Source organism: Aphelocoma coerulescens, chromosome 1, assembly GCF_041296385.1.
Source record: "Aphelocoma coerulescens isolate FSJ_1873_10779 chromosome 1, UR_Acoe_1.0, whole genome shotgun sequence".
Lineage (NCBI taxonomy): Eukaryota > Metazoa > Chordata > Aves > Passeriformes > Corvidae > Aphelocoma > Aphelocoma coerulescens.
In genome coordinates this window covers 32,769,215-32,796,854 of record NC_091013.1, presented here as the reverse complement: position 1 = coordinate 32,796,854, position 27,640 = coordinate 32,769,215, and the positions used below count along the sequence as shown (strand labels likewise).

The 27,640-nt window shown below is 39.5% G+C and overlaps 1 protein-coding gene across 3 annotated transcripts in view; it reads left to right on the top strand.

Moving 5' to 3' along the window:
* Positions 1 to 9,269, top strand: part of GABRB3 (gamma-aminobutyric acid type A receptor subunit beta3) — a 196,113-nt gene extending 186,844 nt beyond the window's left edge. For 2 of the 3 annotated variants that reach the window (XM_069006162.1, XM_069006168.1), the window contains one exon: positions 8,919 to 9,269. In XM_069006162.1, coding sequence (XP_068862263.1) covers positions 8,919 to 9,269 — 351 coding nt within the window. Of the gene's footprint in view, positions 1 to 4,603; positions 4,616 to 8,918 lie in introns of all 3 variants that reach the window. The other variant, XM_069006178.1, reaches the window with a different exon arrangement.
* Positions 9,270 to 27,640: the final 18,371 nt, after the last annotated feature.

Below are 27,640 nucleotides of genomic sequence, written 5' to 3'. Positions count from 1 at the left end.
GATAGTAAAGAGTAATTAACTTCCAATCTCTTCTTTGGTGGCTCTTGAAAATCATTGAATCTGATGGAAATAACAGTTGTTTGCTTCTTGCTTTAGAGTTGGGACTCAGGTGCTGGATGCTTTGGGAGAGGCTCACACAGTGTACACCAATACTGCACAGTAAAGGAGGCTTAGAGACATACATGGAGACTACTTTGTGCAAGTTCAATGAAATTATTGGTTTTGTGGTTTTGCTGAGGCTTCAGTCTTCCATGGAGTGTAATTCCATTCAGAAAGGGAAGGTTTCTAATCCTGGGAACAACTTCCAATCTCATGTGATTTGGGGCTGAATGACATTTTTAAAGAAAGGAAGAATGGCAAAAGCAGGCAGCTCACTTTGCACTTATCACCACTATTTAATGACTGTCAAATGTATGCTGTGCAGGAAAGGAGATTGAAAAATGTTCACATATAAAACTGGAAGAAGGCATTATTATTAGTTTATTTCTGACTACTATTTTGGGTTGCTCTGTTGCTGTTTTGTTTTAGTAATTGAATTTGCTTGTTTATGAAGCGTGTGCATGAGCTCCCTGTCACTGATTAAAAATACTAGCTCAGGGCGCTAGAAAAACAAAACAAAATGAAACATAAACCAAACTGAACCAAATAAAAAAGTAGACATTATTGAATTTATTGCCAACATTAGATACTGTAACATGTGGGTGTAGTGACAGAACAACTCAGTGCCGTATCAGGTCCAGCCAGAGTCAGGAGGGACTGTGGTGCTGTGGAAATCTCTTGTGTTGGGAGGCAGCACTAGCAGACAAGGGGCAGCTCAACACACTGCCTGGTACTCAGACCCTGAGTTCAAGCCTTGCTTTTATGGTTCCCAAGACTGGCAGTGCTGCTGAGACAGTGTCTTTCTCTCAGGCAAAGGGAACAAGAGAAGGCAGTGGGAAAATGGCATGTTATTTTCACTCAGAAGTGTTTTAGCCCATGGAAACCGGTAGAAACATAATGGATACTACTATAGTAGTCTATTTTTTACACATCAGAGAACTGAAGTCTGGAGTGCAAGCTAGCAGGCTTGGTTATAAACACTCCTCTTATAGTAACAAAAGGGCTTTTCATGCTTTCTTAGTCTTATTGGACTGTAGAGCAGGGGAGTTTTAATAAAAAAAATGTTCTAGACCACAAAATCCACAGATGTGGGTATGTGTGTGTTTTATTTGATAATTGCTTTGCAAAGCAGTTACTCTTCATGCTCAGTAACTCTTCTTCATAATGAATGCATTTGCATTGTTCTGCCTCAGAGGTTATGGGTTTGAAAAGCCAAAACTGGCACAGCCACCCCCCTTTTGGTGCTGCTGCTATGGATGTGCCTCTCCAGTGCCAGGCTTTTAGGTGCTTGTCTCTGAGTTAATCCTGGTACGATACCACTAGGGCTTGCTGTCCAGCTCTGTCCATGTGTTGAAACCAATGAGCCAAATAGCTCCAGGTGTAAGGGAAAGAAGAGCTTTTGCAGCATGGAATTGGCCCAGCCAGTGTCCTCACGTTGCAGAGGTGACAAAGAAAAGCAGGGGGGAGAGAAAAACTCTGCACTGTATTCTCCTGTGTAGCACTGCTGAAGGTGGCATGATGGCTGAAGCATGTCTGACTAAATTGAATCTCTGGAAAAGGTTTCAGAAGATTCAGAGCTGGTGATGAGATGAAACCTGAGTGAGCCTTTATGAGTGACTCATCTGTGGATCAGCAGCTGACTACAAAGAAAATTTCACACTTAGCTGTCTCTTCTTTTGACTGCTTTTGCATCACATTTTAATTCAGAAAATGCACTGTAAATAGTATTCCTCACTGAACTGTTCCAGCCTATCACAGTAAACCGTAGTTACTGAGACCAAATAGAATGCTGCTTTTTTGTGTGTATAACTGATCTTCATACACATTCCAGTTTGGGATTGAAAACTCTTTTGAAAACCTTGACATTCTGCTTCATATATGAGGGCAAGCTCTAGGATAAAGGAAGAAATTAATTTTGATTTTTCATAAAATATGGCTTCGTATATGGTATTGATACCTAAATTAAAGTTCTCTGATTGTGGACAAACTCAGAAAAGAATAGGTGGTCTCTAAAAATGTTTCCTTTGAAAATTGATCCCCATTGTTACGAATCAAATCCATTTCTCCTGTTTGTGTTGGCAAATCCAGGCTTCATTTGTAGCTCTCAGCTTTCAGGTTTCCTACATAAATTGTTTCTTTTTAATAAGGCTCAGATACAGCCTAATTTACAGCTAAATCAGCATGAGAGAGCTTTAAGGCAATCCTGTTCTCACTTGTTGTTCACTCTTGTGCTAGAGGCTACTTGTATAATCAGATGGTTAGCATGTGTTTTGGACATTGCTCCTTCTGGGCCAATCCACAGAGGTTATGTGATATGTTACATTCCCCTGCTAAAAACATTGCTTTTTGGTTCAGACTGGCAATTTATGTTTTCAGTTCGGTCAGACCAAAAGTTCAGTCCTAGAGTATAAATCAGGAGGGTAACTATCACACAAGCTCATTAAAGCTTCAAACCCCTAATGGCTGTCAGACATGTGGGAAGAGCTTTCTCTGACAAGAATAATGCATAACCCTTTATAAAAGGGCCCTTCTCATCAGGCAGTGTCTGCATGTATTTTTAGCTCTGGAGATTCCTGGCTCAAACCCCCGCTGTTGGCCAAGGCAGCAGTTACCCACCAGGCATTGCTGAGAATAGAGGCTCAGGCCACTTAGATCTACTTAGCAGTTTTGTTAATTGCAGCAACCCTTCTCATAAGTGGAATTTTATTCTGAAAATTAATATCTTGGCTTCCGTGGCAAAATTATCACTCAGTTTAAATTGGGAAGTACGAGAATAGCAAAACTGGCAGTATTCTCCTGTGCATCTTCATCTTTCCTAGGTACTTTTTTCAGTGCTGTTTTGAACAGTGGGATATTTTTGAAATATGAATGTGATGAGTAGGTACCAAATTTTGAAATATATCTGTCAAGGGTGATAAGCACAGCTCTCGTGGGAAGAACTGTCATCCTGTAGCTCATGGTGGGGACATTCATTGTGCACTGGGAAACTCATACATGTACTAATTTTGTTTTGCAGCCACTTTGGACAAGTATGAATCATGCAAATCCTGAGACAGTAAGAAGGATTTTATGTGCAATTCACAGTACAGCTCAGAGACTGTAATAATCCAGACAATGTGAAATACAGGGCAAAGGGACACTATGCATTTGTTTCCTTTTCTTCCCCCATTGATATACATCAAGGTTAATTGTCAAATTTCATTATTACTTGATAGACAGTGATAATAATATGGAAATTCCTAATTAGTTTGCTTCTTCATACTTTCCTTGTTTTTCAAGGACTTTCCATCTTCCCAGTTCTGCTGTGTATCCTGGGCTCATCTACTAAGCTGATATAACATAATTATCTCTTTCTTTTTTTTTTTTTTTGGTGATTATTAATTAATATAAACATATTTAGAAGGCAGTGAGAGAAGTATCAACTTTTAGACTCAGGGAGAACACTCAATACTATAATTTTTGTTTTGCATTTTTAAATATTTTTTTAAATATTCAAAGCCTAATGGGGTCAATGACTTTAGCTTCAAGCCCAGATAAAACGTAAGGCCTGATTGCATATTGTTCTACATGTTGGAAAGCCATTTATGCATAAGTGAAGAAGGTGAAAGAGGCAGACACTGATCTCTCTGGTGACCAGTGACAGGACCCAAGGGAATGGCCTGCAGCTGTGTCAGGGAGGGCTTAGGGTGGCTATTAGAAAAAGGTTCTTCACCCAGTGGGTGGTTGAGCAGGGACAGGCTCCCCAGCAAAGTGATCACAGCCCCAAGCCTGACTGAGCTCAAGAAGGGTTTGGACAATGCACTTGGGCACATGGTGTGACACTTGGGGATGGTCCTGTGCAGGGCAGGAGTCAGACAAGATGATCCTTGTGGGTCCCTTCCAACTCAGAATATTCTTTGACTCTGTATGTACCTGAATACTAATTTTGATGCAAAATAATGCAAGACTAACTACAGAGTCAGAGCTTTTCATTATGTTATTTAAACCCCCTATTTGCATTTATATTGCTTCACATGATGGGAAGTGTTTACACGGTATTTAAAAATTTGGGCTTGATGAACAACTAAACATACCTATGGGGTTTGAGCAAAATGCTTCCTCTTTTTGAGCAAAATGCTCCCTCTTTTTCTTTTTGTGTAGTAGAGTATAAGACTCACTCCTTAAAATTTATGGAATATTAAGCAGAGAACTGAATGAGCTTGAAACAATTCCGACTCTACTTAATAATAAATCAAGCCTTATCATTGTTTCCTGGCCCTAGTAAAGTGCTTTCAAACTGGTATTAAAGTTGAAGTTTTCAAAAAAATATTGGGGAAAGATATTCAGTAGCAGTTGCTATATCTTGTTTCTTAAAAATAGAATAGCTAGCATCTAAATGAGCCTGGATTCTGAGTAGAATTAAGAAGCAGACTCAGGACTTCCCAGATACAATAGAACGTTGAAGTTTTGGGCCTAGAACATACAGTACAAGTTGAGTCCACTGGTAACATGGTGTTCCTCCGAGAGCAAGGAGCAGGTTCTTTGTGAACATTATCTTAGTTCTCCTGCTTCTGGCTTCAGTTAGGTGAGTGACAGTCATTTCTGTGTAATGACATTAGGCTGCTGGAGTATTTAAAATTTTCACTTGTACTGTAATACGTATCGTTCAGAAATGACATGTAATATGTATCGTTATTCATTTTGAAGGTGAACCTTCAAAAGTGAATCTGCTTCTCAAAATGGACTTATGTGAGCCTCAGTCGCTTCACCTTGGTGCAGGAGCTGTAGTTACTCAGAGGTGGGAGGGATGGAGTTTAATAAAAATTGATTCTGAAATAAGAGCACTAGTTTTGCATATTTGTATCCATGCTGATTCAGCAGGGAATTCATGATTTGGGACTCAGCTGTTTTCATCTGTTTTGATGAGTTCACTGGGAAACACTCCAAAGAAACAACCAACCCTTGCTTGTATTGGGAAGGAGATATGAGAACCAACCATGAAGACCACAGTGAAGAAATGGGAAGGAATAGCTTCAGGTGGAGCCACAGGAGGCAAATAGAAGGCCTCAAAGAGAATGGAAGCACAGGGTTGGCAGAGAACTAAAAAAAGATAAATATTTTGGTTAAAGAAGGATGGTAAGAAGTGAGGGGAAATTGGCCAAATCCACAGTGTCATCTCTGATTTATAACAGCATTTGAGTGTAAAGCCCGGTATTAGCATTTTGGGGAGAATTTCCAGTGCACAGAATGGCATTTTTGAGCCAGGTGATAGAATTCTATTCTAATGGTTTTAAGGCTTAAAACTAAAGTTGCATCAAAGACTTTGGCCTTGTTTGTCATATGTAGCCATGACTGTCTGTCATCCAGTCAGCTACTTTTTTAAATCTATATTTTTACATGTTACTTGGGGTAACATTTTCCCTGGAGCCACTGAACAACACTCATGTTCATTCATGGAGGATTTTGCCTTCCCTGTATATTCAGGCAAACATGAGGTGACTTGCACAGGATACCCTGCCATTATTGGTTTGCTTCTTTATTCGTTGAGAGAGCGTGTGTAACCTTGTCAAAGTAATTTAAATCATTGCTTAAATGGTTCCAAAGTCATGTTTATGTGCAAGTACTTTTTAACATGCTGCATGCATTAAGTATTCATACTTTAAGACACCACCTTAAGATTGTCACAAAGTATTAGCATATAGTGCTCTAATGTTGTCGAGGGCTTAGGTGGTTTATTCAAAACCTCTGAAGGAATCAATTTGAGAGAATAAATCTCAAGAGTATCTGTGGACCAGAGGCTTATTTAGCTTCTGCAGACCCCCTTCTTCTCTCCATCTGCTCCTTCCTCATATTTGACATGCGAGCCTGTTGCTCCATTAACAAAGAGATGCATTTCAAAAGTATCTTTCCAAATACATTTCATTTGACATTTTGAGAAAAATGCATAGTGTCATGCAGCTTCATAGGACATAATGGTATCTTCAGAAAAAGAATTTACACAGAAGTTGCAACTTTCTTGACCACCTTTCTGGTTTGATTTTCAGATGCAGTGACAAACAGTGAAAAGTTAGCACATCAAAGGCAGAAGCCATGTTAAGGTGGCACGTGAAGTTGGCAGATAAGGTGAAGAAGGCTATGCCATGCAAGGAAAAAATAAGAGTAAAATTAATTCCTTGATCAGGAGAAGGCTGAATGAGTAGGTGTACCCTCCATAATACAAGCTTTCAACTGACAGCTCACAACAGTCCAGGCTCAGTACAGAAGGAAAAAGTACTCAGAATGGGCTGATGTCTGTGTATATGTAGGTGGCAGACAGAATCAGGAGAGATCAGGAAGTCCTGAGAGAAAGAGTGGTTGGCATCTGTGGTAGTGGAAGGAAAAGGGGTTGGGATGGCAGGGTTCTCAGGGTGAAGCCCACCAAAATGGTCACTGCTGTGACATTTTTAATAAGCTGAAGGATATTTCTCAAAGCCTAGGAGGAGATGGGAAAGGAGATGACATTTGATGCCATGGAGGTCTGGATGAGAGATTTAGTTTTAAGCTTCGTAAGGAAAAACCTGGTTGTTGAGATACTTTAGTATTACATAAAAAAAATATCCTGAACATAATTTGTACTCTTAGAAAAAAAAAAATAGAAGAAAGTGAATCAGTTCTTTTCAGAGACCACCATAAGTAGTGATGATATCCATGACTGTATTTTACACTTGCGTTACAGAGACTGCTCAGCAGCACAAACTCCTTTCTACAAAGCTCAAGATCTTACTTTTGTACCCAAAGGGTTTCTGCCATGGAGAAAATAAATTCTTAATCCCCACTGAGGCTTCTCCATGCCATTATTTTTGTTCATGTTGTTTATTTTTATTTATAGGCATTCATCAGCATATTGTGCCATTGCCTACAGCAGCAGGATTTGTTAGACACCTTAGGATTTTTTTTCCTACTTGCCTGTATATCATTCATAGTATTTTATATCCTTTTTTTGTATCTGCAAGCAGCTTGGCAGAGTGTTACTGATATACTATCATAATGGCCTTCCCTGAGAAGAGAGAAGCTGAAGCATCAATAATTGATGAAAGAAATATCCATTTCATAACATTTCAATACGAATGAAAAAAGTTAAATGCATATGGATAGACACATAGCTGTGCATACTTTTAATCCATCACACAGAGCTTACAAAGGGCATGGTATCAGATGACTGTGCAAACTTCAGATGGCTATGACAATAGTCTGTTTTTACAGCCACTTTTAAACTGATGCTTCTGGAATGAGATATTCAACTGCTACATGGTTCACACAGCTAGATCATGTGGCAGGTTAGAAAAATGTATTAATTGTGTGATGAATTATGGATGAATAAATTGCATGTATAAAACTGGAAATTATCCTGTATTCCATGATTCACTATTTCTGACATGGAGAACTAAATTCTCTTGAACAGAGTCACACGTGTGTTAACTGTCTGAAAATACCCAGCATGAAGCATTTATTTGATCTTCAGCCATCTTTTTTCTTGCCCCAAAACTGGCAGAAAATTGGGAGCTGATCCCTGCATTACCTGTATTGACTGCATATCCTCCAGCATGTAGGGCCTGGGGCATGGGGGATGTGCTGCCCCCCCAAAAAACTACCAAATACTGACTCAGACAGCATTGCTTGGAACTTCTCATCAGTGCCACTCATGGGAACTCTTTAAGTGTTTCTGAACTGAAGGAGCCATACACAACTCTGTGCTGCTCCTCTTTTGCCACTCAGGACTGGAGAGTCTGGCCCAGATTTTAAGACTCTAAATGATCAGGACCTATTTCTCTATTACTGAAAATGGCATTGCATTGCTCTGTACTTGTAAATTTATATGGGGTTTTGATGATTTTTGTATGGAAGGTCTCTGTCATATGGCTGACCAGGGACCTGTATTTTGTCTATCAGGGTGATGCCCAGTGTTTGACTTAGTACAGTTTACTGTTAACACAGACTTTGACCTTGCTGTAGTTGCAGTTGCTATTAAATTAGCAAAGTATTATTAATCCTAAACCAAAATATCTACATAGAAATCACTGTCAAGTTTCTCTCAACAAAAGTATTGACTTTGTTAGCATGATAAATATAGTTTGTGCTAAACACTGGTTACTGCCTCTGGAATAGGGAGGTGGAAGGGAAGAGTGCCACCTATTTCCTCAGTTCAGCAGCTTTTTTTCTATGCCTTAAGTTCCTTGGTTTTCAAGATCAATCACTCAGACAGAAAATCCCTGCAGTTAAGTATTGCCATGATTGGAAAACTGTGCAAATGACTTTGGAAGGAAAGCTTTAGGAGGTAAGTTGTAAATAAGCTCTGGGATTGTAAAATGCAGAGTTCAGCACACCAGAACTGTTCTTGTGATTTTAGCAGACTTCACAGGCACTTTTTTTACCTGGTTTTAGATCTCAGATAGGAAATAAAAAAGCTAATCCAGTTTAATTTAATTTTCTGCTGTAGCAGAGAGAGGACTCATCCCTTACCCTCTCTCCCTCTATTGTCAGCAATGCAGAGGTTTCACTGAACTACACCACCCTTTAAAATGTGGCTGGTTTAGAGGGAGAAGAAAATGGTAGAGTTTGCTGAGTACAGTTTTGTACTGGATGTTTGGTAGTATGATGATAACGCTGTTTGTGAAAGTATTTAAGTACATGCCTAATTTTAGGCAGCTGAATAGTGCCATTTCTAAGATTATCACATGCTTAAAATTAATACATTATTTTTTTTTAGATATGTATGGGTTTGGAGATTTACATACACCCACATTCTGCTCATTGATGTCAAGTCTTTTGAAAGAATTTATGTTTCTATTTTTGCCCCCTAGGTGGACACCCATGGAAACATCCTGCTAACATCGCTTGAAATTCACAACGAGATGGCAAGCAACGAGGTCACCACCAGCGTTACGGAAGCCCGAAATTCAACTATATCGTTTGACAACTCAGGAATCCAGTACAGAAAACAAAGCTCACATCGTGAAAGCCTTGGAAGGCGCTCGTCAGAAAGAACAGGCCCCCATAGCAAGAGGGGCCATTTACGAAGAAGGTCTTCACAACTGAAAATAAAAATCCCCAATCTAACGGATGTGAATGCCATCGACAGATGGTCAAGAATGGTGTTTCCATTCACATTTTCTCTTTTCAACCTAATTTACTGGCTATACTATGTTAACTGAGTGACTGAGTTTTTTTTAAAGGACTTCAATTATAACAAGTGAAGTTACTTGCCTGCAGAGTTTATATATATATATATTTATATATATATTTATATATAAAAAAATATATATATGAACTTTTCCTATGTAGACCATACTCATGTATGTGTGAATACATGTAGCAAAGAATTGTGTGTACTTTAAAGCACATACTGCAAAGCAAAAGTATATGTATGCACACACACATGAACACATTCATTCTGAGGTTATGGACACTTTAACATAGAATTCACTTCAGAGGAACCTTTTAAATTGAAAAGCAGGTGTCATCAAAGCAGCAAGCCTTGAGAAAGTAAGTGTTGTGTATTATCACTACAAAACTTTGATTGTCATAGAAATTTTCAAACAGCTGTAATCATGTATAAAGTCAGTATTTAGTAACATCCTTTGTAAATGCTGCCATACACACTAATCATAAAGCAGTAGAGTTACACTGGTAAGTTTAAAATAAGTTATTTATATTGCAGATCCATCAACTACAATTTCATCAAGCTGAATTTATTTTTCTCTGCTAAAATTTCTTGGGCTTATAATGTCATAATACATCTTTTCCCAGTCCTGAATGGGCATAGTTTTCAATGGTCTCTTGCTTTCTCTTGTGCAGTCAGCAACCTGATCATGGGAGTGTTGTAGGTCTTTGGAGACACATACAGGTTCATAACATTTCAAACAAGCATTTTAAGTGTCCATCAACAGTGAAATGAATCTTTTGTAAGTACTGTAAATGTACAGCACATTTTCCTTCCCTTGGACTGGTTCCAGCTGCCATGTCATTTTGAAAGAGAACAGCACATTTCTAGTATAATTTAGCTGAGAATTCAACTACTGTCAATGTGTTCTACATCTGCTGTAGATTTAAAGATTGTTATTCCAGTGAAAGCATAGAAGATGTCTCAGGTTATTTGTTACTTCAACATGAAATCACCTAGCTGTAGCCTTTTTTAAACATGCATTCATATTATTTAACATTCTTATAACATTGTATGTTAATGTAAAATATATTTGCATAATATGCATATAAGTATATTTTCTCAATATTTTTCTTCCCTATGCTTGCTATCGTGACCGCATGTTATGTCATATTTTTGTTTCTGTGATGTTATAACTTTTTATTCTCTAGAGTTGAGCAAATAGAGCACTTCTGATACTTTGATTCAGTAATGGAACATTTTCATATTTTATTTATATACTGAAAGTATATATGCCTACACTTACCAAGGTAGTGTGCTGCCATTACAGATCACAAGAGTATGTTTTGTTTCAGCATTAACTGTGTTCTAACATACCCTTCCTGCAAATGTGACCATTTTGGTTTTCATCCCAGTTCATTCCCTCACTGGGATTCCAACTTTTTTGAGTCTAGTAGATTGTAGTCATCAAAGTATGCCAATTTCAGATCTGTAAACTTAATTTGTTATTTATCAGAACTAAATCTTTCTAAAGAAAAGAAGATATATTTTTTGTAAACAGTGTTTCTATCATGTACATTCTCAAATAACAACAAATACAGTAGCATAAATAGATCTAAAAAAAAACAGAATTCAGAACCCTGACAGTTCTCTGCATGTGAAATTCCTCTGGACATCGATGGGATTTTTTGACAGATAGAGAGCTTTGGATGATAGTTGGAGACTTCTATGGGGGAAAATATGTGTGGATATTCATCTAGCAAAACCACCAAATATGAATGAAACAGAAAAGGCTGCCTTGGCTCTGTAATAACTGCCCCCTGTTCTCCCTAGTACTTGATTTACCTGTGAGTAGAGCACTGATTCTTGGGTTGCTACCGTGTATGGCCCATTACTGTTCCTACCCCTATTTGCAGCTGAACTGTGAAACTTTGCTGAAATTCCAGCATAGATGAGCCTGGGTTGCAAATGTGTTTCAGTTCCATCCTCGGGGCTGCTCCTTGGGCATGAACGGGCTCGCACGGTTGCCTTGCAGCGGCGCTGCAGTGCGATCCTCAGCTGGGAATGTTCACCAGAACCCCGGCTGCTGGCATGGGCAGGGTCAGCGCCGCAGTCCTGCTGCATTGTTGGCAGTGGTGCAAAATGGCTGGAACTGCAGTTTTTAAGCACTGTATCTGCAGACAACTACACAACATGAAGAGCCTCAGAGGAACCCGTATAGCTGGAGCAGAAAAACTTGGTGTTTAAAAGCTCCTCAGTATTAAGGACCATTGGTAAAGTGCAACGTATTGTGAGCTCTCTAATAGCTCTTCAAACTGTGAAGGGATTATAAAGCACATTGTCATCTTTATAATCAAAGTAACTAACAATTAACACCCTCCCAAAGTACATATTAGATAGAATTGTTGAAAATCTCTCCCAAGTTTTTAACTTAATAGCAAAATATGTTTAAAAAAAAAATCTGATTTTAATAAAAATTATAAATGGTAGGGTTTGCTTTAGAAAAATTTTCCTACTGAAATGATCTCCAAGCGAGTCTTCCAGTAAGTGCCCTAAAGAACTACCCTAAAAAGTGGGATTTGAGAGTGGTCCTGCCCTCCTGATTTAATCACCGCACTCTGTTTTCTTCAAACCCCACCTCCTAGAAATCATGTGGTCAGGCAGAAACCTTCAATTAGAACTGTCTTTTTAGTTGTGATAGAAATGTATATTCCAAATCCCTCTGAAATCAGTTCTTCAGTACAGTTTCCAAGGCAGAAAATTACTCTCTGTACAGAGCAAAGAGGCAATGTGGATTTTTCAGGGCCCTGCATGTGCAAGAAGACTGAGTCTCTGAGGACTCTCTCCCTCTCTTACCATTTGGGCAGCTGGAGGGCAGCAGGTTACTGCAGCCCCGTTCAGGGAGCTGTACTCCCCATCTTGCCTGTCATGGCAAAAGTAGGCAGTTGCATGTTTCAGCTTTTTCACAAGATTTCACATTCACTGGTCTAGTCACAAACAGCTTTAACCTTGAACAGATCCAAGTCTTGGTTTGACTTGAAAAAAGCCAGGAAAATCTCACTTAAGGTTACCACTTCATCTTACACACACATTTTTTGTGCCTTTTTTTGCCAATTCCGTTCCTACAGTCCCAGCACGACTTCTTACACACAAAACCACACACATGCAACCATGAGTTAAGAACAGTGTTTACCTTGACCTCCCATTTTCTGGCTTTTGTCCCTGTGCACTAGCTGCAGTATATTATTTTAACCATAGATGGCTTTAAGACTAAAAATGGTGATTTTGATTAAATCACACCGGAGTAATGTATTTCATAGCTAATTAACTCCTTTGCAACTCAACACTACTATAAATAACATTTACACATAATTTGTTTGTAAAAGGCATTTAAAAAAGGAAAACTGGAACTATCTTCTGTTATAGCCCAAAGGGTCAATAAACAGTAGAAATATTATGATGGTTTAAGTTGATTTCATCCCACCGTAATGATAAACTAAAACCCAGTTCTTTTTGCTTAAGGCACATCTATGTATTTTTGGTATTCTTCAGCAGTGGAAAAAAAAAAGAATAGTAAAATGGAATGATGAAGAGATGCTTTTTGAAAATATTGATGAATGAATATTAATTTATTAAAAAGGATTTAAAAATTAATCGGTTTGCTTTTTTTTTCTGGGGATGGAGGGAGCACGATGACTCTTTAGATAAATTTAATCTTAAATATCATATAATGATTAGTCTTACACATTTTATAGAAAAAGACCAAATGTGAAATCATTTTTTAATCAACACACAAATAGAAGAAGAGATTCTTAAGCATTAAACAACTGTATTTCCTAGTGTTTTATATAGTAGATCAAGGAAGAGGGAAAAACTACATCCACTAACCTAGCAAGATTCTTAATAGCAAAGCAATCTGTCTTCAAGCTATGGCATTGCCAGTTAAGAGCAAAAAGTTTGTTCTGTGCTTTATATAAAAAAGGCCTTCTTTTGCTTGCTTCTTCCCAGGACACAAAAGTTTTTAAATATCAAAACAAGACAGTGTTTATTTATTTGTTTCAATAATCAAGTACTGTGTTCATTAAACTTTGTATTGCTAAATATTAGTAAGTTATTTTAGAACAGTCGGGATACAGAGAATTTTGCAAAAGGGGGTTTTAAAGACACCTTGACATTAGTGCTACAACCCCTCCCCCAAAAAATAAAAAAAAACTCCTTGAAAATTTTGAAAGCAGGAACAAGCTGTCATACACTTGCTTAAATCTCATAGTAGCTAGTGATATATGTCACAATTTTTAGAAGTAGATAAAATATTCAGCACCATAGTTGTAGTGGCCTTTTAAATCAACAGAAAGTCTCCCTCTTATTTCAGCATGTTTCTGCTCACTTTTAGCAATGCTTCCCAGATTGTAAGTAACATCTGTGATCTACTTTTTCTAGTCCAGCCTGCATTGTAAAGTAGGAAAGATTAATCATGTATCAAGCTTTGTTTTGTGACTGAGAATATTTGCTATGAGATGCATTTCTTTTTGTATTTTGGAGATGATATAGGGTAGTGATAAATATTATTTAATTGCTTAAGAAGTACTAATTATATCAAGGGAGTTCAGGTTCTAGTAGAAACTATGGGTTCTTTTCCCCAAATAGTTATGGTCCTGTTAGCATCAAGACTATTTCCACAGATGTTGGTTTTATAGTCACAACTGTCACAACGGCAAGTGCCACCTGCTAGAAGAGGTACAGCAGCAGCTGAAAACTGAACTAAAAACAGTGGGAATCCCAAGGCTTCTCTGAACTGGTTTTGAACAAAAGAAATCTCTCACAAGTGCCTTCAAATTCCTCCAAATACGTGGTCTGAGCTTTACAAAAAATATTTCAGAATTTGGGTGTTTAATTAATGTGGTTCTTATAGCTTGTGAAAGGTTTGTGGACTCTGATGTACACGCTCAGAAAATCAAACCCTTTGGCAGTTTACCCAACACACAGCATCACTTGTACTTGAAAACTAAAGCCACATGGATAGGATATGTAATAATACAAAAAGAAAAAACAACTGCCCCTAAAATCAGCCAGAGTTTAAATCACTAATTAACTGAACTTCAGGTAAGGCTTAAGCAAGCACAGCATTTGTTTGGACAACGTCCCTTACCTTTGCAACATTCAATGTGGTATGTCTTTGTCCCAACACTGCAGCCTAATTTAGGTTAGCAGGTTTTCTTCTGCCCTGGTAACAAGGGAAAACCCAGAAAGTGGCCCCTGCGCTGGCATACCTCCAGCAAAGGGAAGGGAGAGCACCTCTGTGGGTTTTCCCTTACACTGAGCTTTCCAGAACAATGCTGATCCCAGCTCTGAATCCTTCCTTGGAGGCACTGATCTCTCTCCTTTAACTCCAGAGGGAGCCTTAGGCTAACTCTGAATTATCCCCCAGCTTGCCACCAGCAGTTAGGTTATTTCACCTGTAATTGCTCCTGCTGCAAAAACCTGGAGATAAAGTAGCTGTTACCCCAGCTGTCACAAGGTACATGGGCAAACAGCACGTGGACTCGGGGCTATGATACCTCACGGTAATCTTTAGGTTATTCATTCTAATGTTGTATTTAAATATATTTCAAGTTATGTTCTAGCCTTCAAGGGTTAGCACACTTGTCTCCACATGCCAGTGCTTTTTATATGAATGTGCTTGGGACAGAGCATGAGAAGTTTTTCTAAACACTTTAAATCTGCCCAGCAGTACTCTCCTGGCCATTTCCTCCATCCTTCATCCATATCACAGGCCAGAGTTTGCATTACCCCTGCAGTAGGTTAACCACCCACCTACCGAGAGCCCAAACCTGCAGGCGTGTGCTGCCAAGTGCTCAGCTGTATCATTAGATCTTCTGCTTGTTAGAAAGTCTCTCACAGATCAGATGCTATAATTAGTCTAACAACGAGCTGCTGCTTCACACCTCCTCCTAAAATGCCAGCATTGCCACTAGGGACCCTGTTTTCCCATCCTTTGAAAACTACTAGAAAAAGAGGAATTTGCAGGCTGTCAGACAATTAAGAACCTCTCTCCGTTCACCCTGCCTCACATTTTGCTTCAAGTTATACATTTAATCTACAGGGACAGAGGTAATTTAGTACAAAATTTCCTACCTAGGGCTACTCTTCAGAGTTTGCAGTCCAAAACACAAGTAATGTAGGTATATGCTGAAGTATTTAAAATTTCTAGCAACAGTCTTTAAGTCTTTTTTCCTTTGGAGATATTTAATGTGGAAGGCACAAACAACTGCAGGAGCAGGAACCAGCACACAGGAAATCTCCCTATGCAAGCTGGCCGAGACCTAGGCTGGAGTCAGGCATGTGTGCTCCTCTTGCTTTCAAAGGCCTGTCTTCTTGTCTGAGCAGCTGGAGAGTTTTGATGGAAACTCCAGCTCAGCTGAGAACGATCCTGGAGCATGACCCAGAGCACTCTTTGGGCAAGTGCTCTAGGCATCTGCCTCTGATGTAAAGAGCTGAGAAAAGCGCTACATCTAACTTTATCTTAGATGAAGGGGAGTCTCCTGTCATGAAAAGGCTTTGGGTGCCAGGCATGTCTCTGTAAGTGCCCTCAGGCATGGATTCTCCCTACACTCTGTATTTCTTGCCTCTGCTCCTGGACAGTTGCACACTGGACGTGCTGCTTTGCCCTGCAGAGCTGTACAATTCTCCTGCCACAGCAGAGGACGTATGGACTGAACTCACTCCATCTCCCATGGCACATTTATCTGAGGTATCCAGTTAGTCCTGCCGTCATTGCAGACCCTATTTTTAACAAATGAAAATACATACTATCATCCTGACAGCTATTTAAAGCACACATTTGGAGTTCCAAGCAAACATTTTTAGCTTCATTTCTTTGACTAGCTGCAAAACTATCTCCAAAGAAAGATTTGAGCAGAGGAAACTTGTGCACAGAAGTGCTGTTGCATGCTGCTCTACACCTGGAGTTGCTGTGCTTGAATTTTGTGTGTGATAGGGAGCATGAGAGTGAAATAATGCCAGAGAAATGGAAATAATTCCTACACTTGCCTATATTTATAGTGTTTTGGATGAAACGGTTTCAGTGCACATGACATAAGACATCCTGTGATGTGAGTGATCCCATATCGTGATGAACAGTGTCCCACTCGCCTCCCTTTGATATCAGTGGGAGCTGAGTGTGGCTTTACAGCTTTGGCTGAAAACTCAGAACCACACTGGTTATTGGAAAATAACTTGTGATTGTTTGGGGATTGGAAAACTGTGACATGACTTCATTTGCAAATGAAGACGTGTTTTCCCATTAACTTAGCTGTCCTGACTCTGCCTTATTCTAAGCTGGAAGCTACTGCATCATTAATTAATTTTTGAATTACTGTTTAATTTTCCATTATTTAATGTGAAGCATAGAGGTTTTTTGTTGGTTTCTCTAAAAATACAACGCCCATTTGCAGCAGGAAAGTAATTAATTAGTGTTATAAATGCATATACAACTGCACATAATGCAAGATATTAGAAGTGAAACACTCTAAAGGATACCCATTACCTGCAACTACTGCTTGGGCATTATTTAAAATACTGCTGACAGTTCTATTTGAAGAATATGCTTAGTCTATAACAACACTGATTAGGTATTCTATATGGGCAGTTAATATATCATGCTTCCATGTATCTCATTTGCTTTGACAAGGTAGTTTTTGGTGAAGCCAATGCTGGAACAATTTCCTAATGACCTCAGTGATGTTAAATTTCTCTTGATCATGATTTCTTGCAGGCCTGTAACATCCTGAATGCAGATGACAGTTTTGACATTCACAAAGATGTAGGTTTAATTATTGTCTTGATTACTTGAGCTGGAAAGCCAGATGCCTAAATATCATGAAAGGTCGAGTAGAACAAATCCTGATAGTCGGTGTTTTTAACATCTTTCAGTGTTAGAATTATTGCTTGTATTGGAAGGTGACTTGGAGAATAACAAGTAATTCCTTTGCATTACTCTCTTCCGGCACAAAAGAACAATTGTTTAACAATGTTTAAACAAGGATTTGGTCCTAAAAAAAGAGGAAATTTGAGCTGAAATACCAAAGACATGTAAATCACCTCAAATAAAAGAGAACAGAAAGGAGAGGCACCCGAGACACCAAGACAGATAAAGATCTGATAGTTTTTCCCAGTGCCCCATGGTGGGTAATACTTTATTGTTGAGAGACTCACATAAAGCACAGCAAGCCACCTCTTTAATAGCAGAGAATTTGTCAATATCCTTTGCCTTTATGTGCATGATTTATAAATCTATTTTCTAAAGCAATTTGAGGGTTGTAAAATCACACCATTATTTAGTACACAGCTCCTCATGGATTCTGGTTTATCAAGTGTTAGGTAAAGAGGAGGAAAAGCATTTGCTAATCAGTCATTAGCTAGAATAGATTCAAGCAAATTACTGCCATTATGAGTTCTGATACAAAGCCCATTACAGTTGAAAAAAAAGCTCTCAGAGGTTTCCACAGGCTTTGCATACCACCTGAAATTAACCAAACTGCTGGAAAATTTACATCTTAATTGACTATATGAAGATCAAGATGCAAAAATTGCCAGACTATAAGACATCTATACAACAGATGAAAATGCAGTAGTGGACTGAAATCAGAAATTGCAATAGACACAAGGGATAGGAATTTTTGCAATTTTAGTTTAATCAACTACGTTGTTGCTGTTGAGGTGAAAAACAACTAGGTTGAGATTTTGTTGTCCATGGCTGTCCACAGAACTCAGGCTTGCCCCTTAGCAGCAAAACACTAAAGCAAATGAAAAAAACCCTCCAAACCACCACCAAAAAATGGAAGCAGAGCACATCTGGCAGGTCAGAAAACTCTCCCCACCTCCAGAGTCCACCTGACATCCTACTGCAACATATAGGTTTTTAATTATTCTTTATTAACAAAAACACTGATATAATATTTAAAGTATTACTGATGTTTAATCTGACATATTACATGCTTTGTTGCAAAGGAAACCTTATTGAGACCTGACCATGTTGAACCACATTGAAGTTATGGGACAGTTCTGATTTAGGAAGTGAAGAATTTTTGGCCAGAAACTTTTCCATATGCATGAGTAAAAACATTGCCTGACTCTCATGCTGCTTCCCGCCCATTGACACCAGTCCAGCAGTCTGAGGGTGAGTTTCTACAGGTTTAAATAAGGACAGAGAAATCATGACAACCAACAAACCATGGAGGGGCTACTGTCATACTGCCGATAGTTTAGCAGTTTTGGAAGAACTTCTGTCTAGTATTTAGGTGCCTTATTTGGAGTTCAGTGCAGGCTGGCATGTCAAAAGATTTTGAAAAGCATATTTAGTAGCTTCAGCTGTAATAAGAAAAATGCTGGTAACCTCTGAAGCACTATCTTCACAGATATACATCCTTTTCCTTTGTAAAGTGATTGTAAAATATGAAGGTAAGAGCTTCAGGGGACTGGCTAGGTGAAGGTCTGACAGCCAACTGCGGAAATTTTCTGTACACTCAGTCTTACTGATAACTGCTAGCTAAAAAAATGGCTGAAGCAAATCCTCCATCCATTTCCATTTTCACTGGCTTTTCTCAAAGACCTGAACATTAGGAGCATCCTAGTTTGTCAAAGCCAGGAAGTCCTGTCACTGATTCTTTTCCACGCAATGATCAGGCTCTACTTTTAAATCCCAGAGATCGCCTCAGTGGCTCCTGTTGAGAGGACAGGGCACACCCTTGCTGCTCAGATGGGTAGAAATCTCTCCAGGCTGAAAGTATTTATGGCTGATTTTCCCCCTTTTGTTCTTTTGCCAAAATTTCCCTCTAGCTCAAATAGCCTTTCTCCATCTGGCATTTACTTTTGATATATTTCTAGAGAGAAATCACATCCTTCTCAACCTTCCTTTTGCTAAGCTGAAACAGTTCAGCTATTTTAAGTCACATTGTGCTCTTTTCTCCCCTGACCACCATTTTAGTCTTTCTCTCACATCTTGCAGAAAAGAAAATAATAGCGCTTTTTATGGATCATCAATGACAAAATTATTATATAGTGTTCCTACTGTTTTTATTCCTCCTTATCATGTCCTCTTGTGTCATTTCAACACAGATTCCCAATAACAATCATCAGTCTCTTCCCCTGCCCAGTCCTTATCTCGTCATTTACTTTCATTCACCTTTTGTGTCTGTAGTTCACTTTTCCCTGCGGTGCCCACTTGCCTTCTGATGTAGGCAATGGATATTTTCCAAGATGCCACGTTTCCTCCACGAGGTCTTGGGGCTCAAACCTAACACACCTCTGTTACAACATCAGCTTAATGCTGGCAGGAAGAGGCTTTAAATACTGGATTATCGTGGGGTTTAAAACGGAAGTCATTGTCCATATGTGAAGCGAGGTGCTCAGGACAGAGCCATGTCAAACCTCAGCACCTACTTTTGCCATCTCAGCTAAGCATAAAAAATGCTCAGAAATGTCACCCTTAATGAACACCAGGAAAAACCACTGGCAATGGCAACAACCAGCCAAAGTGCAGAGCAGTGCACTGCACACCTAACAAATTGCTCATGTCTTTGACAGCCCCGTGTGTGTCACACTCTACTTCCTGGGAGGATATGTACTCCTAGCTCCAGGGGAGCTGATGGATGTCTACCCCTAGAAGCCTCCATCTCCCCTTCATCTGAATAATGATGGAGCTGATGGAATGCCATATCACCCTGCGTGCCAGGAAAAGCCTCTCTGTGGCTCTGGGGATGTTCCACAGCTCATCCTAAAAGCCTGAGAAGATACTCTGTAAACAGTCATGTGCAATACCAAGAGGAATTTGTAGAATTAAATACGTATCTTGTTTGGACGCCAGTTCTTTTAGGTTTACCATTCATATGGTATCAAGCATGAAAACAACCTTGAAGAGGCAATTGGTGAGCTCTATGCTAAAATTCGTTCTCATCAGAGCTGTTACTAGAGGACAAGAGGATTACTTCTGTGGGCTTTTTTCACATAACAGAGTACTTGTCACAGCTGCAGTTGTGGGCTTTTTTAAATCTAATTGCAGACTTGAAATGCAAATGACTGTAAAATTTCACAGACATATTTTAAAACTACAGATTTTAACATACTACTTTCCATTGCTTTTGAGAAGCATTTTTTTTTGTTGTCTGGGGGTATTTATTTTGAAACTTCCCAGGCAGTCAAAATGTCAAGCTTACACTATAGAGATGCATCCTTGTAGTGACAAATACAAATGCATGTAATATTAGGGACATACTTTGCACATACTGAAGTAAAAGTACATTACAGACAAGCATGCTCTCTGCAACCTTAATTCCCATTACTGTGTATTAATTAATGCCATCAATTGCAAGTTCTTATCTGCATGTTGTTTTCCTGCAGTATTTACATGCCAGGGTGGGCCAAAATTTCAACAGTTGTCTGGCTAAAAAGTCTGAATATTTGAAGCTGGCAGGGAGGCTTGGATGTTCAAAATCCTCAGTCAGAAGTCTGCAGATGTAAATTTGCCCTCAGGAGCAGTGGTCTGTGATGGCGGGGTCAGGTATGGATCTGCAGTTTGGACCAGGCAGCTACTCCATGGATCCTGCAGCTGTTGGCATGGATGCAGTGATGCTGGTGGTGCTTGTTTTTCTATTTTTAAAGATCTTGGCCTTTAATATTTGTACTAGAGTGTAGCTGTGTACTCGCTAAAAAAAGCAGGATGAATCCCAGTTGTTGAAACAAATTGCTTTCCCTGAGAAAAAAACCAATTGGTTATTAAAATAACATGCCAGCAGGAGCCTTGCCAGCATTGACTTAGGCCTCTGGGCAATAATGCTGTGCAAATAACACTAGACTGCAACTAAAAGCCTGAAACTGAGGAACAGAAGAGTTTCAGAGCAGGTGTGTAACAAGCAGAAAACTAATAGAAGAGGAAGACATAAGAAAGATCTCTAACAACACAGAAAGTTTTGGCTTCTCTGAAAAAATACCCTGAAAATTGAGCTGGCATGCATGTCAGTGCCACAATCATTTTATGCACATCCATAGAATCATAAAATTATAAAATTATTAAGGTTGTAAAAGACTCCAAGATCATCAAGTTCAACCATTACCCTAAGTCTGCCAGGTCCACCACTAAACCTCATCTCTAAGCACCACATCGACAAATTTTTTTAATACTTCTGGGGACAGTGATCACTTCCATGGGCAGCCTGTTCCAAGGCTTGACCACCCTTTCAGAGAAGAAACTTTTCCTAATACCTAATCTAAACCTCCCCTTACACAACTTGAGGCCATTTCCTTTTGTCTTATTGCTTGCTACTTTCAAGAAGAGGCCAACCCCCACCTTGTTACAAGATCCTTTAAGGTGGTTGTAGAGAGTGGTAAGTTCTCACCGGAGCCTCCTTTTCTCCAGGCTAAACAGCTGCTCCTTGTAAGACTTGTGCTCCAAATACTTTACCAGCTCCATTGCCCTCCCTGGACATGTTCAAGCACCTCAATGTCCTTCTTGAATTGAGGACCCCAGAACTGAACACAGGATCTGAGGTGCAGCCTCACCAGTGCTGAATACAGGGGGACAATCCCTGCCCTGGTCCTGCTGGCCACACTATTGCTGACACAGGCCACGGTGCCATTGGCCTTCTTGGCCACCTGGGAACACGCTGGTTCACGTTTAAATCCTGTCAACCAGCACGCCCAAGTCCTTTCTGCTGGATATCTTTCCAGCCACTCTTACACAAGCTTGTAGCACTACATGGTGTTGTGGTGACCCAAGTGCAGGACAGTTACTTTGCCTTGTTGAACCTCACACCACCAGCCTTGGCTCATTGGTCCAGCTTGTCCAGATCCCTCTGCAGAGCCTTCCTGCCCTCCAGCAGAGCAACACTCCCACCCAGCGTGGTGTTATCTGTAAAGTGACTGAGGGTGCCCTCAATCCCCTCATCCAGACCTTTGATAAAGATATTAAATAGGACTGGCCCCAACACTGAGCCCTGGGGAACCCCACTAATGACCTGTCACCATCTGGATGTAACTCCATTTACCAACATTCTCTGGGCCCAGCCACCCAGCCAGTTTTTTACTCAATGAAGTGTGCAATGAAGTGTGACTCTCCAAGCCATCCACATCTAGTGCACCTGAGGGACTAACTAATTTTCAGAGATAACTGCTCTGCAATTTCTCCAAAAATCAATTTAGTGATGTCTGTCTCAGGTTGGGATATCCAATAACTGGCACCTAAAACTGCTTGCTACCTTAGCTATAATCATCAAAGGAAAATCAGAAATCATTTGATGACAAATGTAAACTCAAGGTGGATCAAGCTACAGTCTTGTTACAGGCAAGTTATCATGGATAATTCAAAATTTCTGTTCCTCCTGATGATGGGAGCTGCAGAGACATTTTGGGGGGGTTTTGCTTAGTAGATTCTTTAATGCACATCAGTGCTTAGTGCATATAGGTAATTTTAAAGATATGTTTAGGAGTCTTAAGGAGTTAGCAGAAATCTAATATCTGATATTTATACAGGCATCACATACAGGGAGGAACTCTCACAGGGATTTCCTGAGAAACACCTGCACTAAGCTGCCTGTAATTTTTTCACCAACTGGAAACAGCATGAGCTTAACTGAAAGCAGAAAAACAGTGATTCCACAGCTCTTCATAGAGTGTAGCAAATCCTTCTGAGGCAGAGCTTATGAGCTTGACGTGGCTTCCTTGTAGCTCTGAGATGAGACTTTCTAGTGCCATACATCTCTGTGCTGTGCCAGCACACAGCTTGAGTCACCACTAGTCCAGACAAATCTCCACAATGCTCCATTGGATCATGTAAACTCGCCCTTCGTGTCCCTTCTGGTACTCTCTGAATGGTGCAAACGTACAGCATAATCAGTTCCATGAAGGCAGAGATATAAATAACAATAAGTGATTAGGAGAACATTGCAATTAATCACAAGAATGCAGGCTCAATGAACTCTTGTTGTCATTTTTAATGAACAATACAGTAAAATTAGAGTCACCCAAGGGGAATTGTAAGCACTTGCCAGTGCAGAGATGTCAACTACGAGAGTACCTCGTCAAGGGCTTGTTCTCACTGTTTGTCAGGCTGTTTTGAGATTTCTTCATGAACCATGTGTCTCAGTGGTGGCTAGAAAACATGGAAGAAAGTGAAAAAGAAAGGAAGAAAATTAGATCCAAACTATTCCTTTTTATTTCTTTAGAACTGCATGTTGTTCCATAGGGTCTGCAAGAACTGTGAAAGTAATGTATAAGGAATCCATCTGTGACATGCAAATTACAGACATGTCTCATTGGAGGGATACCAGATCAAACACCTGCAATAGAAATTTATTTCCCTTTAAAATTACTAATCTAATACAGATGTACCAAAGTTTATAGTAGAGAATATCAGAGTGCACAATTCTGTACTCCCAGCTTGGACGAAAAGCAGTGTCTGCACAATTTGTCTCTGTGTGGAGTCTGATACACACAACCTAAGACATTAGTTATGGTCAACTTTAACGATTTTTTGTGTGATTAATTTATGTGACCCACATACAAGGTTAACACGTTTTCCCACAGCTGTTTCCTGTTTTCATTAATTTGATAAGCCATCCATTCTGTATAGCATCCATCAATGTATAGTTTTTCAGACAATTTATTCTTCTGTGAATAATTTTCCCCAATAATTTGCTTGTCTGTGGACTATCCACCAACTTTTATTGTACTTCAGGTGTAGATTAACAATATTTTAAGACATAGAAACTTGCTGTTATTTTTCCAAATATGATATAGGATGGATTTAATATATTCTTGTTCACACACAGATTTTCCCTTTAGAGTTCCCAGATTTCTCAGGGTTCCTAGACTTGCAGAACTGTAGGAAACCTGGCACAGTCAAAATGGGTTCACAAAGGGAAAGTCTTCTTTAACTTATTTGATATCCTTCTTTGATAAGCTCATCTGTCTTGTGGAAGAAGGAAAGGCAGTGAATGTAGTTTTTCTGGATTTTAGTAAGGCTTGTGATTTTGTTCCTCACAGCATTTTGCTGGACATTATTAGTGCACTTTAGCTTTTGGTCAGCCCTCAAGTGGTCAGGCAGTTGGATTAAATGATCTTTGTAAGTCCCTTCCTACAGAAATAGTGTATTCTGACAATATATGTGCTATTGTGTTACATTGCTATAGTATTTGTATACATATTTACCATGTACACAACATTAAAATACAGTTGTGTATCTATTATTTTGCAAATTTATATTTTTACCTTTCTACGTTCTTATTACTAAACTACAGATAATTAGGACAAAGTTAGCAAACTTGTTTCCCTAGATTTGTGTTTGTTTTCAAGCTACAACACCTTGGATGGCATTTCTAGCAGACTTTCAATAATATTTAAAAGACATCCTGACATTTTGAACAGCAGGGAAGCAGAGCTACCTCCGGAGTTTCTGTGAGATAGCTGGTGATTTGATTTGTTTAGTCAGACAATATCTATAAGTCTCATACATACACACTAGTGTTCGGAGGAAGGAGAAAATTGTTGAGAGCCTGAAGTAAGAGCTTGACAGCATGCTTAAGTGCTTTTTTCCCTTGGAGATTCAACTTGCATGAAATGTGACACAAAATACTCTAATCTAGGAGAAAAATCCAAGAAGGCTGGAGAATAGAAAAACAACACTTTCAAGGGCCTTCCTGAATATTTATCTTGTTTGGGATGTATCTGAGATCATCCTCAGGGTCAAAGACTCCTGAGCATCTAATTCAAAAAGTTAAGTGTGGTTAAGTGCTTTTTTCCTCAGAGGTTCCCTTTCTTCAATTATGTGTCTGAGAAGAGCCATCAGGCATTGCCCAAAGAGTTTTGTAAGCAGATGTAAGGGACAGGAACAACACAGTAGTGAATTTTTGTTTGGGATTGAAAAGCAAATAAAGATCATAGATGCACATAGCACTGCTTGAGAAGCATGATAGAGGTGACCACCCACCATTAATCACCCTCTCTGAATTTTAAGAACCTCAGGCACATTAATTTTGAATTTTTTGAACAGCCCAAACTTTTTTTAAGCAGTAGGGTTACAAAGGTTTTCCCTTTACTTGCTGGCATCCAGAAATATTCCAACTTGTAATTAGAGAGAAAACAAATCTAAAAGAGAGGAAGGAGGAAGATGGGATGTGCTATGAAAAGAAAAGTTGGATACAAGTAGTCCTTTTGATAATAGGTAGCCATCATGATTGTCCACATAGAGTCAGCAGGCCCTGTCAGGCTATACTGAGCTCAAAAAAGATTTTGGAGTGGGCTTCCAATGCAGGTACAGTTCATGCTAATGAGACAGAGCCAGTAGCAGTATCACTGAATGAATAATGAAAACCAGGATTTTTACAGAAAAAGAAAGATGTTGCTTAAAATTGTTGCCAAGATTCCAGTTTCAGATAAATTTTGGACTCCTAAATACCTACTTTTAGACCTTTTTTTAAAGGGAAAAGAAAACTTTTGATACCATTGAGGCAAAATAGCATTTTTTTGTGATTTCCAGGTAATGTATTTTCTTACTAAGGCATTGAACAGAATTTTCCCTCTGTGTATGTCTCTTTTCCTTTTGCACACACGCACTTATATAATCTGACAATCATAAACATCCCAACAAATAGAAGATCCCAACAATACCATGGGAATGTTATGAAATCTGTGCCCACCCAGCTGAAGTGAGTGTTGCTGTTGCTATTGTTTTCTGTCCCCAAAGTGCTCTTTGTCTGTGGTGTTCCTCGGGAGGAAACAGGCAAATATATACAGACCCTTAGGACCAAGACACAAATGGCCATATGGCTACATTTTGTAACTAGATACTAAAATTGCTGGTTCAGAAAATCACTAACTTCCATAGCTCCTGCATGGTTGCAGAGGAGTGTGTGACAATATTAGGAAGCGATGTCCTAAGACTTTTTCACTGAGAAAATACTGTCTCCATGTCAGCACAGCACCACTAACTTCATTACACTCGTCAATTTACACCCCTTGAGCTCAAAGAAAAGTTAGACTTAGTGAGGCAAGAATTTGGTAGCAAAAAAATGAAAACAGCAAACAGAAAAACAGATGACAAATCACAGAGGAGAACAAAATGTTCATGATGTAATAGAAACATCTGTTGTCCAGGTTATCCTTAAAGTACAGATGGTCTGAGCTTCCCCTTCATCTGAATTTGGAAAACTACAGAAAAAAAATTAGTCCAGTGCAAATACAGCACACTGAATTCTTTGTGCCCTTTTCCAACATTTCAAAAATTGCCCTACTGTGTTATGCCTTTTCACACTGTTTAAAAGAAAGCAATGATTCTTTTTTTGGGATCGGAGTGGTCAGACGGAGCATTTGATGCCCTCATTCACAATGACATCAAAGGAAACTCTTGACTGAAGTTGGGTTAGAGTGGAAGTTGGGCCATTGATGATGCAAGTCTCAATGCAGAAAATTTGTGCTTTCGGTCATTTGTCCCTCTGGAATAAATAGTTTCACTTCACAGCAAAACCAGTGCCCAAATGAGAGGCTGCACAAGACATCCCTCACAAGGGTCTTCTGCTCTCTGAGGAGTGGGGCTTTGTAACCAATCATCTCCACCTTTTATTTTCATGCTATTGCTGTTATTGCCAGGGAGGAAGGTAATTATTTATTATTTTTATGCTCTTCAATGGTCTGGAGAATAAATACTTGACAGCAACAGGTTAACCAAGAGATTTGTAAAATATAATGTGGTCCTTCTCAGTTCATATAGGGTTGTTTAGCCTGGAGAAGAAGAGACTCAGAGGTGACCTTATAACTCTACAACTTCCTGAAGGGTGGCTGTAGTCAGGTGGAGGTTGGTCTCTTTCTCCAGGCAGCAACTGACAGAAGGAGAGGACTCAGTCTTAAGCTGCGCCAGGGGAAATATAGGTTGGATATTAGGAAAAAGTTTTTTATAGAAAGAGTGGTTAAATACTGGAGTTGTCTGCTCGGGGAGGTGGTGGACTCACCATCCCTGGATGTGTTTAAAAAGACTGGACGTGGCACTCGGTGCCATGGTTTAGTTGAGGCATTAGGGCATTGGTTGGACTCGATGATCTTGAAGGTCTCTTCCAACCTGGTGATTCTGTGGTATGCGTTGTCTCACCAAAGTGTCTCAAAGTCTGAGTCAGAGGGTGTCCTAGGTCACAGTGTAAGATGTAACCAAAGGCATGTATTCTATTATCATCTTCACAAGCTGTTAAAGCAGATAGGGCAGTGTTTGTTATCTCCTACCATGGCTCATCCCTGATAACTCCCTCCAGGGTGGCTATCTCTGTTTAATGGACAATCAAGGACCCATCGCATGACTCACAGAATTGCATCATCCCATTGTGAAATGCTCTGCCTGGGGGGGGAGGAGCCAAGCATTCCCACCAGATATAATCTGGGGCTTGG